This window comes from Camponotus vicinus, unplaced genomic scaffold (genome assembly GCF_025532165.1).
Source record: "Camponotus vicinus isolate PSW18456_S1 unplaced genomic scaffold, iyCamVici1.0 SCAF_6, whole genome shotgun sequence".
NCBI classification, from domain to species: domain Eukaryota; kingdom Metazoa; phylum Arthropoda; class Insecta; order Hymenoptera; family Formicidae; genus Camponotus; species Camponotus vicinus.
In genome coordinates, this window is record NW_028141978.1 from 19,335,725 (window position 1) to 19,352,329 (window position 16,605).

Consider the following 16,605-nt stretch of genomic DNA (forward strand, 5'->3'; position numbering starts at 1 on the left):
ATTGATTAAACTCAAATCGCTAGTGGTCTATGTCTATAATGCTGACGAAACATTGATTTGAAATTTCTACTTGTTTGACCTGTTTTTGCTGTGGATCCTTAATAGCTATACATGCGGTTTCCTTCTGTGTACTTACTGCTACTTTACATAGTTTAGCGATATGTCTATATTGATTACACTTAAAACACTTGATACCTGTGTTCTTCGTCGGGCACGCTTTATCTAAATGGTCTTTACTGCCGCAGTTGAAACATCTCTTCGTCTCCGTCGAACTCGTGTCGCCTCAAATCGTCTTCTTCTTCTCCTCCGGTTTTGACTGCCTCATCTTTGATTTTCCTTCCATTTTTATAGCTTCATATTGAGTGAACCTTTCTTTCAGCTCGCGTATGGTTTTTACTCCATGCAATATTGTCTTATTAACTGCATCGTCTTGGATACCCTCAATAATGTATTAGATTACCGATCGCGTATCCACATCAGCTTGTGCTGCGATCTGGAGCATTTTGTATATATACGCTTGGTATGACTCGTCGGATGTTTTCTTTCGTCGTGATAATTCCTGGTGCACTGCGTGATCATCTACAATGTTGGCAAATTCTTCTGTTAATGCTCGCCGTACTTTTTTCCACGTCTTCGTGCACTTCTCATAGTTTACGAATAGCTTTGCTAAACTGCGAAGAAGACGCTTCGCGTACGCAACCTTCTGGATATCAGACCACGCACAATACGGCCATTTCTTCGAAATCTTTGATCCATCTCTTCACATTGACTTTGTCATCTCCGCTTAATGTTTCCAAGGATTTTTCAGCATCCTTGAACGTCAATATTGGTTTCTTCGGGTTTTTTCTTAAATCGTCTTCTTTCAATGATTGGTGCCTCATCTTCATCACTTGAGTCACTATTACTTCCGCTGTCGTGTTCTTGTCTGCGTATATCTTTGTCGTCGTCTTGAGTGAGCCCCGATTGCGCACATTCCCGATCGGACACGACGACATTTCCCGATCGGACACAGACCCGATCGAGCACAAATCTATGTGAAATCGTACAATAATAGATCTCGTTTTGCATTAAAAGCACAGGGTGAAAGCATGTGTCCGAGCGGAACTGTGTTCGATCGGGTCTGTGTCCGATCGGGACTGTGTCCGATCGAGTCTATGTCTGATCGGGTCTGTGTCCGATCGGGTCTGTATCCGATCGGGTCTGTGTCCGATCGGGAAATGTCATCGTGTCCGATCGGAAATGTGCGCAATTAAGACGATTCCGTCGTCTTTACCTTAATTATCGTCGTCATGTTCTGTTTCACCGTGTTCGCGTTCGAGTTGCATGAACGGCAACAGTCTTGCGATAAGCTCGCTTTTCAGTCCAGCCGTCTTTAGCTTTCGTTTTTTGAGTTCCTGTTTTAGTTGGATTGTCGTCATGCTCATCAACGTTGCACTCAGATCGTCATTTGCTGCGCTAGTGCCTAGTTCCATCGTTATTTACGTCTTTACGCCTTAAAACTTTTTATGCACTTTGAACGCACTTCTTCGTCATATATCTAATATCACACTCTATACCGTGATCCGATCCCGGACAAGCCCCCAAAAATATGTAGAATGTTGTTTACAAATATAGTTTATTTAAAACAGTATACAATATAGAATGTAATTATAGAATTAAAGTATATAAGAGTACGTCTCGACTCTTCGAGCGATCGATAGGGTCTGACTTGCTCGAACTGCATTGCTGCAATTCACACTCGTCATGTATCGTCATGTATCGTCAGTTATTAAAAAGGACATAAATAATCTGAACGAAGCGCAGGATGTTCTAAGAACCGTGCGGTCCGAAAAGGTACACACGCGGAAAACATAACGCAGTGCGAGACGCTTCGGGTTTTAGTGCTATGCGACCGTGCGTAATACGTGATCGGGCTGGTCAGCATATGCACTCATAAAACATCCTACATACATATACACAATATACATATATCATGTATATATATATACAGGGTGTCCCTGAACACTCCATCACGTACTTGTGAAGAAGTAGAGCGTAGTAAATTAAATAAAGAAGTCCTATACCGTTTAATGATTTTCACAATAATAATAGAAATATTAATCGCAAATTAAATGTAAAAGGCAATAGAACCATAAACGCCGAACGTAGTGTGTAAAAAATTTTCTAAATTATATTTCGTCGTACTTATATCATATCAAAATTACAAAATGAAACGCAATTAATGTGTACGAAAATTCTGTCGACAGACATTTCGACCTTACTCCAGGTCCTTTTCAATGTCAAAAAAACTCAGGCAATTAACTGAATTATAGCTCAAAAAACTCAAAAATTATAGTCATCATTCAAAAGTCAATACAATAAAACTATTAAACATGAAAGGATCTGGTAGAGTCCTTAATCTTACTACGCTCAAATATTAACGTAGCTTTGAAAAATTTTTCTGATATGTATTGAGAGAGAACGTGTATAGTACACAATTCCTCAAAAAAATTATATTTACAGACACTCTAATGCAAAAAAACCAAAATATGAGCAATAGCTTGACGCGAAAATAGGAAGCTCACCTTTCTTATGTCCTTTCTTACTGGTCCTGCAAAAAGGTTATGTACCACCAGATCGCATGCTCTTGATATATTATTTAGTGCAGCAAAATGTAAGAATGGTGAATTTCTTAGCCAAAATGTTCCTTGTATAACGTGCAAAGATTCGTTAGGACAGATGAGAATGGGCACTAGCAGGATATCAAATATCTGAAAATTATAAAGCATAAGCAGAGCGACCACATCTCACGCCAAAAGCACATGCTCAAAAAAAGAAAAAGAAAAGAATAACATAATTACAGTAAAGAGCAACCAAAACCAAGTAATATAATATTCATAATCGCATACATCCAATATAGCGGTTCTTAAATTTATAAAGACGCAATTATAAAAGAACACGTGAAAAGCACGCAACAGAAAGCACCGGTCATGTGCGTCACACAGTCTCGCCAACCGAATGCAGAGGGAAGGGAAGGGGGGAGGAGGGAAGGAAGTGGGGGAAATGGTGTTCGGGAATGAGTTGAGCGCGGGAAACACCGGAAGAGAAACAAAAGAAAGATGGCGTATAAGCAGAAAACGCGGGAAACATTAAATTATGTATGGATAGTCATTGGCATTTATTAAGTATCGAAAGATATATTTTGTCTAATTTGTCTGTGTCACTTTGAATATTGAGACCGTGATTTTGCTGTGTAATATACAACATTTCTGAAATGATTCTCTTCTTGTAAGATGGTTCTTTATCTAGAATGATAGCTTCATTTCAATTAAATTCATGACCCTGTAACCTGTGTAGAGAGATGACATTGAGATCTTCATCTCTTTGATTGATATTTTTTTCATGTTCTTTAATACGAGTCATTAATTGTCTTTTCGTTTGGCCTACATATGAGGCTTCGCAGTTGTTACAACATAATTTGTAGACAATATTGGATTGATGCATTTTCGCAAGAGAGTCTTTATGTAATTTAACGACTGTATTTAATTTATTTTTTACTGTGAATGCCAATGTTTTATCTAAATTCTTTGTTAGTGTGAAAAATTTTTCTGAAAAGTTTTTTATGTACGGTATGGTGAAAAACGAAAGACACGGGGAGGTGGTACCTTGAGAAGGAGTCTCTGGAGAATTACTATTAGAAATTATATGTTTTATTCTATTGTGAATCGTTTTGCAGATGAAATCTATTGGATAACTATTTTGCAATAGGATATTAATAGCATCTGAGAGATTTTTTTCTTGATATCGTGGGTGTGATAGTTTAAAAATTTTATCCGCAAGTCCTATAATATCTATAATGGAATGTGGAAAGGTAAACGAGAAAGTGAAATTTCTTCCAGTTTTTCCACAACAATGTCCGCAAGAATTGGGGAGAGGGGGGAACCCATCGGGGGTGCCAAAGATTTGCTTATAAACCTTGCCATTGAACTTAAAATAAGTAGAGTTCATTATTAGACGTAATCCTGTTATAAATTTAAAGTATGAAATTTTAGTCTTATTTTTTATTAAATGCCATTTTTTTGCAACACAAGCAACTACTAAATCCAATGGAACATTAGTGAACAATGATACAACGTCTAGAGAGAATAATTTTATATGATCATCTACTTGCACATTACTTAGTTTTTTAACTAATTCATAACTATTAGCTATATGACTGACAGGTCTTGGAAGATTATTATATAGTATATTATGTAAGTACGTTGCAAAAGCATGTAAAGGACTATCAATGCATGAGATAATAATTCTTAAATGGCAATTAAGTTTATGAACATACAATGATTTGATACAATGATCTCGATACAATGATTTTTTGGAGAGTTATTCGCATTTAACGTAAAAAGGTGCTTTCTTATTCAAATGCGAATGTCTCGGCGAAAAATCATCGTATCGAGAATGAATAAAAAAGCATTTTACAGAAGAAACTCTGTACTATCATATGCTTTTTATCCCATTGAGTTGCGACGTTTGACTCACGCCATGTGCCATGGCAAACTCGCACCATTATTTTTCAATTTCGCATGCTCTTGCTTTGTCATCCGCCATTTTAAATAAATTTATCTCGCAACAATGAAATGAATCGATTCGAAGATGATTCGAAAAACTACCGAAGACAGTCTAGATAGACCTGAAGTATTAAAGATCGACGTAATAGAGAAAGTAGACCCGTTTGATTTTTCACATATTTCCGACGAAGACGCTCGACGAGAAGTAGAAACTATTGCTAGAAATTATAATCCAAAAAAACCGCGTGAAGTCGGTACTAAAATGGTGTTAGTTTTGAAGGATGAAAATCCCGATTTATCAAAGACCGCGCAGATTGTCTCAGCCGGAAAAGCAGGAAGTCGATAAACAGTTAAAAGAATGGTTAGATGACGGTATAATAAGACCTTCTAATTCCGACTACGCAAGCCCTGTCGTTCTGATCAAAAAGAAAAACGGCGACACAAGAATCTGTATAGATTTTAGAAAGTTAAATCAGAAAATAATAAAAGATCGCTATCCGTTGCCATTAATCGAAGATCAATTAGATCGTTTACAAGGCGCGAAAATTTTTAGCACGCTCGATCTGAAAAACGGTTTTTTCCATGTCGAAGTAGCTGAAAAAAGTAGGAAGTACACTTCTTTCGTTGTTCCAACAGGCTAGTACGAATTTATGCGGATGCCTTTCGGACTTTGTAATTCCCCCGCGGTATTCCAAAAATTTATAAACGCTGTATTTAAAGATCTGATTTTTAAGGGAACAGTATTAACTTATATTTGGACGATTTGATTATTCCTTCGCAAAGTATTAAACAAGCAATTGACGATCTAAAACATGTAATAAAGGTAGCAAGCCCGGTTTGCATATCAACTGGCGAAAGTGTCAATTTATCCAAATGAAAATTGAATATTTAGGACATGTTGTAATTAACGGAACCGTAGCACCGTCGGAATGTAAAACTAACGCCGTTATGAGATTTCCAACTCCTAAATACGTCAGAGATGTGCAAAGTTTTGTTGGTCTTACGAGTTATTTCCGAAAATTTATTCCCCGATATTCCACGATAGCACGACCGTTGACGAATCTTTTAAGAAATGATATAGAGTTTCGATACGGAAAAAACGAAGAGCAGGCATTTTTAAATTTGAAATTCGCGCTGAGCGAATAAACCAGTTTTAAAATTATACAAAGTCGGAGCTGAAACGGAATTACATACAGACGCTTCAAAATTCGGTTACGGTGCAATTTTATTGCAGAAAAATGATTCGGATAACAGTAATCGTTCGGATCCAGTTTATTACGCAAGTGGGAAAACCACCTCGGCCGAAGAGTAATATACTAGCTATGAGCTCGAAGTACTTGCAGTCGTTAAAGCGTTGAAAAAGTTCCGAGTATATCTGTTAGGTATTTGCTTCAAAATCATCACTGACTGTAAGGCGTTTACTCTAACAATAAATAAAAAAGATTTATGCGTTCGTGTAGCTCGGTGGGCTCTGGCCTTAGAAGAATACGATTACGAGATTCAACATAGACCAGGAAAGAATATGATGCATGTAGACGCGCTAAGTAGAAATCCTCTTCCAGAAATTCTACTTGTCAGCAAAAGTAACGACGGTTTAATTGCCAAATTTAAAAAAGCTCAGAGTACCGATCAAGATCTGCAGAAGATTATTAAGTTAGCGACATTTAATAAAGCCGACGGATACATATTAAGAAGCGATTTATTATATAAAGATGACAATGGCGAATTATTATTAGTAGTACCTAAGATATTGCAAACTTCAATAATTAGACAAGCGTATGAGCAAGGACATTTCGGTGTTAATAAAACGGAAACGCTAGTACATAGAGACTATTGGTTTAAGAATATGCGGCCGAAGATAGAAAAGGTTGTAGTGAGCTGTATAAATTGTATTCTAGCAGAACGAAAGCAAGGTAAACAGGAAAGATTTTTAAATGTAAGTGATAAGGGAGATGTACCACTACATACGTATCACGTAGATCAAGGTAAACAAGAAAGATTTTTAAATGTAATTGATAAGGGAGATGTACCACTACATACGTATCACGTAGATCTAGGTTCGATGCCAAGTACAAAAAAGAATTACCGCCATATTTTTGTTGTAGTTGATGCGTTTAGTAAATTCGTGTGGCTGTACGCTACGAAACCAACCGACGCTGCCGAAATAATTGATCGTTTACGTAAACAATCTATTGTGTTTGGAAATCTATATAGAATTATATGAGATTGCAGCGCAGCATTTACGTCCGGCATGTTTAAAGAATATTGTAGCACGGAGAATATCCAACATCTCTTAATAACTACCGGAGTACCTAGAGATAATGGACAAGTCGAGAGGGTGAATCGTACCTTCATACCACTATTAACAAAATTGTCGGCTCCAAGACCGGAAGAATGATTTAATATCTTGACGCTGCTCAAAAAAACCTAAATTGAAAAATATCTAAATTCTACGTCAAATAGAAGCACTGGTCGGTCACCGTTCGAACTGATGTTCAGTATTCGTATGCGTTTAAAAGAAGACCCACAAGTACGTGAGATGCTCGAAAATAAATGGACGCGAATATTCGAAGAAGACCGATGTTAGACGAGAAGCTAGAGAAAAAATCGCCAAAGTACAGAAAGAAAATGTAAAAAAATTTAATAAAAAACGAAAGGTAACGTTGAAATATACGGATGGAGATCTCGTCGCAATTAAGCGCATATAGTTTGGTCCACTCAAATTTCGTAGTAAATTTCTAGGTCCGTATCGCGCAGTTAAAGTAATGCGTAACGATCGATACATAGTTATGAAAGTAGGCCACCATGAAGGGCCACAGGAAACCTCAACATCCGCTGATCATATGAAACCCTGGCTGTATTTCGACGATTTAGATGAAATGGAGAGTGAAGACGAAAAAGAGAAAGTTTACAACTTATGAACAATCGTGAACGTGACATTCGAGGGCAAATGTCTGGCAGGACGGCCAAAATGTAGGATATTTTATGAGTGCATATGCTGACCAGCCCGATCACGTATTACGCACGGTCGCATAGCACTAAAACCCGAAGCGTCTCGCACTGCGTTATGTTTTCCGCGTGTGTACCTTTTCAGACGCCCCGCACGGTTCTTAGAACATCCTGCGCTTCGTTCAGATTATTTATGTCCTTTTTAATAACGATACATACGGACGGAAGGACGAGTGTGAATTGCAGTAATGCAGTTCGAGCATGTCAGATCCTAACGATTGCTCGAAGAGTCCAGACGTACTCTTATGTACTTTAATTCTATAATTACATTCTATATTATATATTGTTGTAAATAAACTATACTTGTAAACAAAATCCTACACGTATACATCATATAATGTAAACACTATTATATTAATATTATATAAATCCAATAAAATGTTATAACTAATATTCACAAGTATTACTGATACGTTACTGATCAATTGAATTTTTTTGTGTTCATAAATGTAACACATAATATATCATTATTACATTCATATAATGTATCATTGTTACATTCTAATATTCCATATAGAAATGATTTATATAGAATTATATTAATTATATATAGAATTACACTAACTAAATAAATAAAATAAATTATGTGTATTTAATTTATAAAATTCGGAATCTAATTTATATAAAAATTTTGTTTTAAATAGATAGTAAATGGATTGTTTCTCATTTATCCAATTTCAAATAATCTGTTTAATATTTCGAATCCCTTGTTGGGATTGTATTAGAACGTAAACTAAAAAAGAGATATGCTTTGAATCCTAGTTATGAGTCTCATGTGAGTATGTATGAAGTTGGTCTACCTCAATTATTGGCATTGGAAGTTTTTATGCAAGTTCTATTTGCAGCCCAAATAGTTCTTGAGGTTTCAATAGTTCCGGCGAAATTGCATCCTGAAAATGAGGTGCCAACTTCTCTTTAAATGGCATTGCAACATGGGAAATGTGCCATTTAAACTAGGAAATTCTGTAGTTCTCGAAGAGTTCTATAGAAAGTCCTTATAGTTCTTTCTCTATAGATTTTTACAATAGTAATCGCTAAATATTTTTAAATAATTTTTTAATGTGGAAATTGGCACCTTATTTTTATAATTAAATAATTTTTCGCCAACAATGGCCAGAACTTTTTTTGTTTTTCATTTTAGAGTTTCGGGTCTCAATACTTATTAATATAACTCTTCGAGGTGTAAATAGAATTGTCATTAGAACTGAAATTCTGAAAAAAATTTTTTAATCTTAGCGCTGACACCGCATTTTCAAGAATTATGGGATGCCAATTATTTCCATCGTTTCTTTGGTAATTCTCCAGAATTGTCGCATTAGTTCTCATCGTTTTAACAGATTTTAACGATAGTTCCGGCCTTTAAATAAAATATTTTTAAACAATTTTTTAATCTTATCGTTGACACTACATTTTAAAAAACTATGAGGTGCTATTTCTATGTTTTTTCGGCAGTTCTCGTAGTTCCCATGATTTTGATAAATTTTAATGATAGTTCTAGCCTTTAAATATTTATAAACAATATTTTAATCTTAGCATTGACACCCTAATTTTCAAAAATACGGTATAGCGCGAAGATTAAAAAATATTTTAAAAACATTTAAAGGACATATATTTCATGCAGCATTTCAATTATTGCATTATGACAAAATATACTTATTTAAGTTAGTGTTAAGGAAAATGTATACGAAAGAAAATTGTAACCCCATAGGGGATCAATAAATCATTCATTCATTCATTCAAAATATACTTATATATTACATGTACAGGCACATTGTACATGCCATTAAGACTAATAATATTTCTGTTCTTGAACTAATATATACAGAATCACTCGTTTCTCTTTGATTAGCTTCTTTAACTCATTTCAAAAAAATTAATTTATATTTTTTATTACTTGATCGATAAATGATAGTTTGGATAATTGTTCATAATTGACATGTAGTGTACCTCAACGATGAAGTAAAAAGAATCACCGGGAAGAGTATGTACGGCGAGATAGCGGCTGGCGGACACCAAGGGTTGAAGGCAAGACCGCGCAGCCGTGACACTGCTACTACGCATGCTGCATGCTTCATTTCGTCGCCGCTACGCCCAGCACCCTCTCTGTAAACAATGAATTATAATTCTTTATTAAACACAGAGTATTATATTTTATTGACAGTTTTTAAATTTTAAAATGCTTAATCTACCCTATAGACTTAAGGGGGGAAATACATTTAGAAGCTAGAAATTTACATGATTTTCGTGAATATTTTTGGATAGAAAAAAAGAGGGGTACATTTTTGAAACTTTGGGATTTATTTAGACATATATAAAAGAACAAACATGAATTTTTTTATTATATTATTTTAAAAAATGGCGGCTTGGCTGGAGTGTGAATACCATAGGTCTGCGCCGGAGGAGAAAAACGGCGTGACGCATACCGCCTGTTGTAAACTTCTGAAACATAAAAAACAAAAAGAAACTTATTATTTATACCCATAGTTTGTCGATGAACCTAAATATGATTAAAAAAATTGAAAATTGCAATATTTATATGCGTTTGAAATAAAAATTCATTTTTTAGGCTTTTTTTTGTCTTTTTTGCAATAAAAAACTATTTTTTTTTATTCTTTTTAAAAACATTTAGGTTCTTCGATAAGGTAATAGTATTATAAAGATATGGTAAAAATTTCAGAATGATTGGTTAAATAGTTTTTGAGCTACACGTCACGCCAGTTTGAAAAATCACGTTTCGAGAAAAACGTGTTTAAAGTTTTGACTCGAGAAAACTACATGATTTTTCCAACTCACCGGCTAATCAGCAATTCCAGGGCCATATAACATTCCTTCTGCTTCTTCGTAAAACTGATTTTCTTCAATGAGTTGCTCCTTCTTAGCTTTTCGAGCTTCCTTTGTTGACAAAGAGCTGCGTCGTTCTTGACGACGCAGCCGGCGGTCGTCGACTTCCTCGGCGTATCTCTTGCTGTGGCTGCCTATCGTCACCTGCAGCTCCGCCATCATCTGCAAAATTGCTGTCTAGCCTTCGTTGAAAATACCAGCAGCTATAAAGGCAGCGATTTCAACTATTTTCAGTCCTTAATGGAGATGTTTAGGGGCCAAGCGCCAGATTGTTGCGTTGAAACTTTCATTAGCATTTTGCGTGTGGCCACCTAAACATCTGACTAACAAATCTTCTTTTGATAAATCTTTATAGATTGGCAATAAAAATTCTTGAACTTTTTTATCAAGTGGAGGAGGATGCTCATATAAATCCATATTGGCTCCTATTGCTTTCCCCTTTTGCAACTTACACCAGCTGTCTTCGCCTGGCGGGCAGTAGTCGTGTTGCGGTTTTTCATTTGTTGAGCATAGGTGGTAAAACGTAGCCATTATTTCTCTTTTCATATTATCTACACTATCTGAATTTCTTCGAATGGCTAAGCCATAATAGGTAGTGAGCTTCTTTATCAAAGCGTCAGTCAATTTACCTTTACCACCTAGCTTCTGCGTTTTTTTTACGTTTCGAAGTCGAGTGCCCATTCTCTTCTCGACGTGTCCGACACACTCACTTTTGATAACGGTCAATTCGTCGCCATATGGATTTATATCTAATATAGCCTTATACGTTTTGGAGTCTCCATCTCCGATATAATTTCCGTACTTTACGCCGAATTTCTCCTCCGATCTTAAAAATATTTCTTTGATTGCATCGACTTCCATCTTGCCTGCAGAGCCCTCATGATTTTTCGTGCATTCCTCCTCATGTTCTGCATACCATTCTTCATAATCTGGATTGTCTTTCTTATTTTTCCAAAGTGTACATGCATGACAGTAACTGCTTTTAACTATTAAATCAATAACTTTACCGGTATAGTAGCCTAAAAGCGTAGTTACTCCATATAATGATTTGAAGCCACGTCTCTTCCAAGAGCCATCACCGGACACTTTTAAATTCAAAATGAGCCGCTCATGTTGTTCATTCCTTTTTTTTTCTTCTTCCATAGCTTTCTTGGTTAGGCGTTCGAAGACGGATTCTGCAATCGAATGAATATGCACGATGATATTGTTGTACGTGCTCTCGCTTATACCGCTGCAGATATCCATTAAATTACAAAATAAATTAATTCCTTCTCTGCCGATGCCTAAAAGACGCATAACGAAAACAATTCGGCGATTCACTTCATATCCAGTATTAATTAAAGGGCCTGAATTTATGTCTCTTCATCCACAGCGGCATAACAAAACTAGTTTGAAACCGAGTGCTCGATTTGCAGCTTCTTCAAATTTTATAGTTTGTTTGCACTTGCGACAAATAACTATCTCTGTCAAAGCTGCAAAAACTGTGTAAAATTCAATTAGCCGATAACCGTGCAAAAGGGTCCACGGAATATCGGTGGCATCGGCGGTTAAAATTTTTTTAGCACTCGCGCTTGAACTTCCCTCTTCACTTTTATCACTTTTTTTAGTAAACTGGTTACCGAAAAATATTCTTTTGCGTCTCTTTGATGGGCGATCCGATGTTTCCTTATTACCTTTCGGATACGACATTTTAATTTACTCAAAAATATCTGGCAAAATTCTCAAAAAATACGTCTGAACAGACTGAATTTTGGAGCGAAACTGACGACGCTTGAATGTAAAACGAGTTCCAACGCTCTCTTGCTAAACATAAACAATTGAACATTCCGGACGGGATGCGATAGCACACGAGCCCGATAGCGTACGAGTGTTGCTAATTGGCGGAGATAATAAAAGAAAGGGAGCTCTGCGCCGAGCGCGCCCGTATATCTACGGCGCGCTGCCAGGCCTCAAGAGGCGCGTCCCGTTCAACAGCTGTAACTTCCAAACTATTTCGAATTTCGATTTAAAATTTTGGGATTACATTCTTGAAATGCTAAGCCAACATATTATGCAAAAAAAAATGCATTTTTTGAAAGTTGTAAATGTATTTCCCCCCTTAAATGCTTATACCCTATAGACTTTACAATTCTTTTTTCGGACTTATCATATCGGTCGTTCATGAATAATAAAAAATTTAAAGAAAAATCACCAATAAACAGATCCTTCGAAAACAATGAATATGTCTACACGTCATCCTTAATAAAATTTAACATCCGTAGTTTTAATGCTGATCAATTACAGTAATTCATTTTTCGAAAGAATAGCTATGATTTGTCAATTTTAGAACTACGGATTAAACTCGATTAAGGATGACACGTAAATAATCAATATTACTTTCGTAACACGTTTTACAATCTATCAATAGAAGTGATAATCTTGAAAAATAATTGCAAAATAAATAAGGCAAGTATGATGAAGATAATCAAAGAACTTAGACATCTATCGATTTTTTAAAAATAAATAAAGAGTTAGGTTCAGGACACAAAAATATAATATTAATAAAATTTCTAAATATTTGTTTTTCGGCGGGTAATTGATTAAAAGTCTATTAACGCGAAATAATCAAATAAAAAAATTGTCGTAGAATAAGAATTATAACGATTATGATTTTGCCGGATTAACGAAATTTAAATTTAAATTTAAAAAATACCAATAATGAAAAACTGGTAGAAAACTAATATTTTACGTTACTGAATTGGGCTGAAGTATTAAATTCGTCACTGTATAATCATTATATATAACAAGTTACAATTGTAAAATTTAATAAATTAGAAACGCTTCATCTAATAAGAATATATATATATATATATATATATATATATATATATATAAGTGCAAAAATTTTCAAATTTATTAAATCTATCAGACAGTATATATATATATATATATATATATATATATATATATATATATATATATATATATATATATTGTCTGATAGATTTAATAAATTTGAAAATTTTTACACTCTCAGAAAACTGCAAAAGCATACACAAAAAAAATATTTAAAAAAAGACATTTTTTCTTATATTTCCAGGTCACATGGTTTAACTTCGTATTTGCAAATACTAGGTATGAGAACTAACAGCTGGTATGAGGATACAGCTTCGAAACAATATTATCAGTTTCTTTGTAAATTAATAGTTGTAAATAAAAGTCGAATAATTATACGATGTGTTTATTTATTATTCGACCTAAAAAATCTTCAGGCGAAACCATTATTGGTTGAATGTAATATAAATCTAAATTATATTAGTTAAAATATATTTTTAATGTTTCTTTAAACGGCTCAATTCTTTTATATCATTTCGTTTTACTTGTTAACCCTTTCGTATCTCCGAGACATATATATCTCACCTACGAACAAAATCATAACACTTTTAACCAAATAATTCTATCGATTTTTATCTTGGCTTGTTTTAAAGAAAAAAGTTCAAGTTGTAAGTAAAAAAATCGCGCATTTTGAAATGTAATGTTTATAATACAATATAGTTATCTTTGAAATCTATAAAAACTTTGCAAAAAATCAAACTTAAATAGTAAAGAATAACCATGTATTATGTCGAGAAATCATAGAATTAATGCGTTAATTATGTATTTAAAATTTTATTTAAATGTGATTACAACTTTATTATGATAAATATTATAGTAGTTTATATGTGTAATCAAAGTGTGCCCGAAATAAGATAACGCGTGTCCGAGTGAGTCGAAAGCGTCTCGATGAGCGTTCGAAAGAGTCTCGTAGTAGATGCGTGACTTGCAAAAAAGTGTATAATAACGCTGCGAATTGAATGTGTGTGTATATTCAGAAAAAACATAATATATATTTAAAAAAATAAAATCCAAACTCATTTTAAATATATCGATATTTCAGCTTTTTATGGTCGCCATCTTGAATCTGTCATTTTGAATTTAAAAGAGATGTGTTTCATATGAAGACAGTTTTACAGGTTTTTGAGGGTGCTGATTCCTCATCAAAATTTAAATTCAAAGTGGCAGATTCAAGATGACTATGAAAAGCTTTAATATCAATATATTTAAAATATGAGCTTAGTTTTATTTTTTTAAATATATATTATGTTTTTGAATATACACTGCGACGTTTTATTTTTAATTTTTACAATACTCTTCCTCGAGGTGTTAGAGAGGAGGACGCGAGGGGAAGCGAAAACGTCGTCAAAACACAAGTATGAAAGAGATACTCGCACTTGGAGGAACTGAGATGGAGGGTGTTCCGCGCGAGTCGCGGCGAAGCGAAGGCCGTCTCGAGATCTCGAAATTGGGCGCCAGATGCGGTCTTTCACGTATCAGTTCGCTAAACACCAAAATAACGCGAAAAACGCTTACCTGATTCGCCACGGGCCGACTAGCTCGCCTAACGGTAGAGGGGCAGGGTCTGTGGAAAAGTTGTTTGCTTTATACGAGGCCTTGGCAATTTCGACATTCGACAAACACAACGGAATTTAACAATCACGAAAGGCTAACACTCAAATAAATTACGCGGACTTAATAAAGAAAAATATAACACATTTATTAAAAAGAAAATAATGTAAAAATAAAAGAAATAACAAATTAAAGAAAGAAAGAATAATAACAATAAGTTCGGAAATTTGAAATAACGAAATATATAACAGATATTAATTCGATAGCAGTAATAATAATAAATCGGATGGATCGAATGTTTGCCCGAAATCGATAACATAAGAAAGCGCTAAGTTATTCCTGGTATTTATTCTAGCTCGTTTTTATGGCTAGACTCTGCGAGGTCGATCGGTGTAACGGAAACTCGACAATCAAATCGTCGACTTATTGTACAGATCTTTTCCCTTTTTCTCTTTCAATCGCTACTCTAATCGACAGCCATATGTTCGACAGGATACGCAATAATGGAGCGAAAATAATTAATTGATTTGCGAAGACGGGAAATCTCGCTTGCGATGAGCACGGTCGATGCGATCGATAATCGATAGCCGTCGGACGCCGCTTACTTTCTTCTCGGCGTAACGTTCTTTACTCTTACGCGAATCTCTCAAATTTCTTAATTTATCATAATTCATTACGCACCGCGACACACTCAAACACACGACAAATCTTACGAAATAGGCGCCAAGCACGTAATAAGCGCGACAAAGACAGAACGATAGTCGCAAAGTCACGACACACAACGGTCTCACACACACATTCACGCTAATTAATAATGAAAATCGCCCGAAGATCGATTGCGGGGATGCCTTACGTGGCTTCGACAACTCTTTTCGACAGCGAAAACTTTCATAGCGAACGCATTCCCCGCGCGATTTACCGCGCACGTGGTCGATATACGAGAACCGGTCGCTACGCATTTCACGACACCCCGAATCCCGGAGAGAGACGAACGGTTCCTTATCAACTACGGCCGACGTTACGATCGTCCTTGATGCCTCGGTCGCTTGTCTCCGGTCGCCCGAAATACACGAAAATCGAAAGCTCGGTACAAATCCCGAGCGACAACGAGACACGAAAATGGCGACGGCGACAGAGCGGCCGGTCTACGGACGGAATCGCGTACGTGGCTTACAATTTAGAGATGGGCAACCTCACCGATATTCGCTCCCGTAGCCATCCTCGGTCTCGTCCTCTCGTTCGGATCTCGATAGCGACAAACTTTCACGACAACGACAAAGATTACTAAAGCGACTATATGCTACGAGCGCCCGTACCAGAGTGTCTCCCTGGATCTCGCGATTCAGGGTCGATAGCGGCGTCAATCCTGCGCGCAGGGGTGCGCGGATTCGCGGCCAATAGCGCCGCGACACGCGAGCTATTACTGCGTCCCGCGACAACGCCGTATCGGGGGCCGCAATGGCCCCGATAATTCAAAAATCTGAATTTCGGCGACCCTGCTATCGACGGCCTCCTTTATGCTGATCGTTCGCCCTCCGTCATTGGAGAGTAGCGCCGATCGGGCCCTGCAGTCTCGGTCCTAGACAGCGGTGTTCTTTTTGAGACGTTATCCTCGCGTCGCTGGGGCGAATTCCAGTCGCGACTCTGCGCTGTCCTGATTCTCGGGCGCTATCTCCGCTCTCGACTCGGAGGCTGACGGTGTTGTGTCGGTTGTCGCAAACGATTCTTCTTCTTTCTCCTTCCGATGTTCTTTTCTTTTTCTTCTCGATGTTCTCCGGCAGGTTGC

General features: G+C 36.2%; 1 protein-coding gene and 1 pseudogene across 4 annotated transcripts in view; both read right to left on the reverse strand.

Moving 5' to 3' along the window:
- Window positions 1–16,605, reverse strand: part of LOC145973431 (protein expanded) — a 530,479-nt gene that overhangs the window by 325,670 nt on the left and 188,204 nt on the right. For all 3 annotated transcript variants that reach the window (XM_083102792.1, XM_083102793.1, XM_083102791.1), the window contains one exon: window positions 9,501–9,656. In XM_083102792.1, coding sequence (XP_082958918.1) covers window positions 9,501–9,614 — 114 coding nt within the window. In that variant the 5' untranslated portion in view covers window positions 9,615–9,656. The remainder of the gene's footprint in view (window positions 1–9,500; window positions 9,657–16,605) is intronic.
- Window positions 9,728–12,684, reverse strand: LOC145973429 (uncharacterized; annotated as a pseudogene). Its single transcript, XR_014439473.1, has 2 exons — window positions 10,347–12,684; window positions 9,728–9,992 (listed from the first exon to the last, which is right to left on the reverse strand). The product of XR_014439473.1 is annotated as an uncharacterized LOC145973429 (transcript).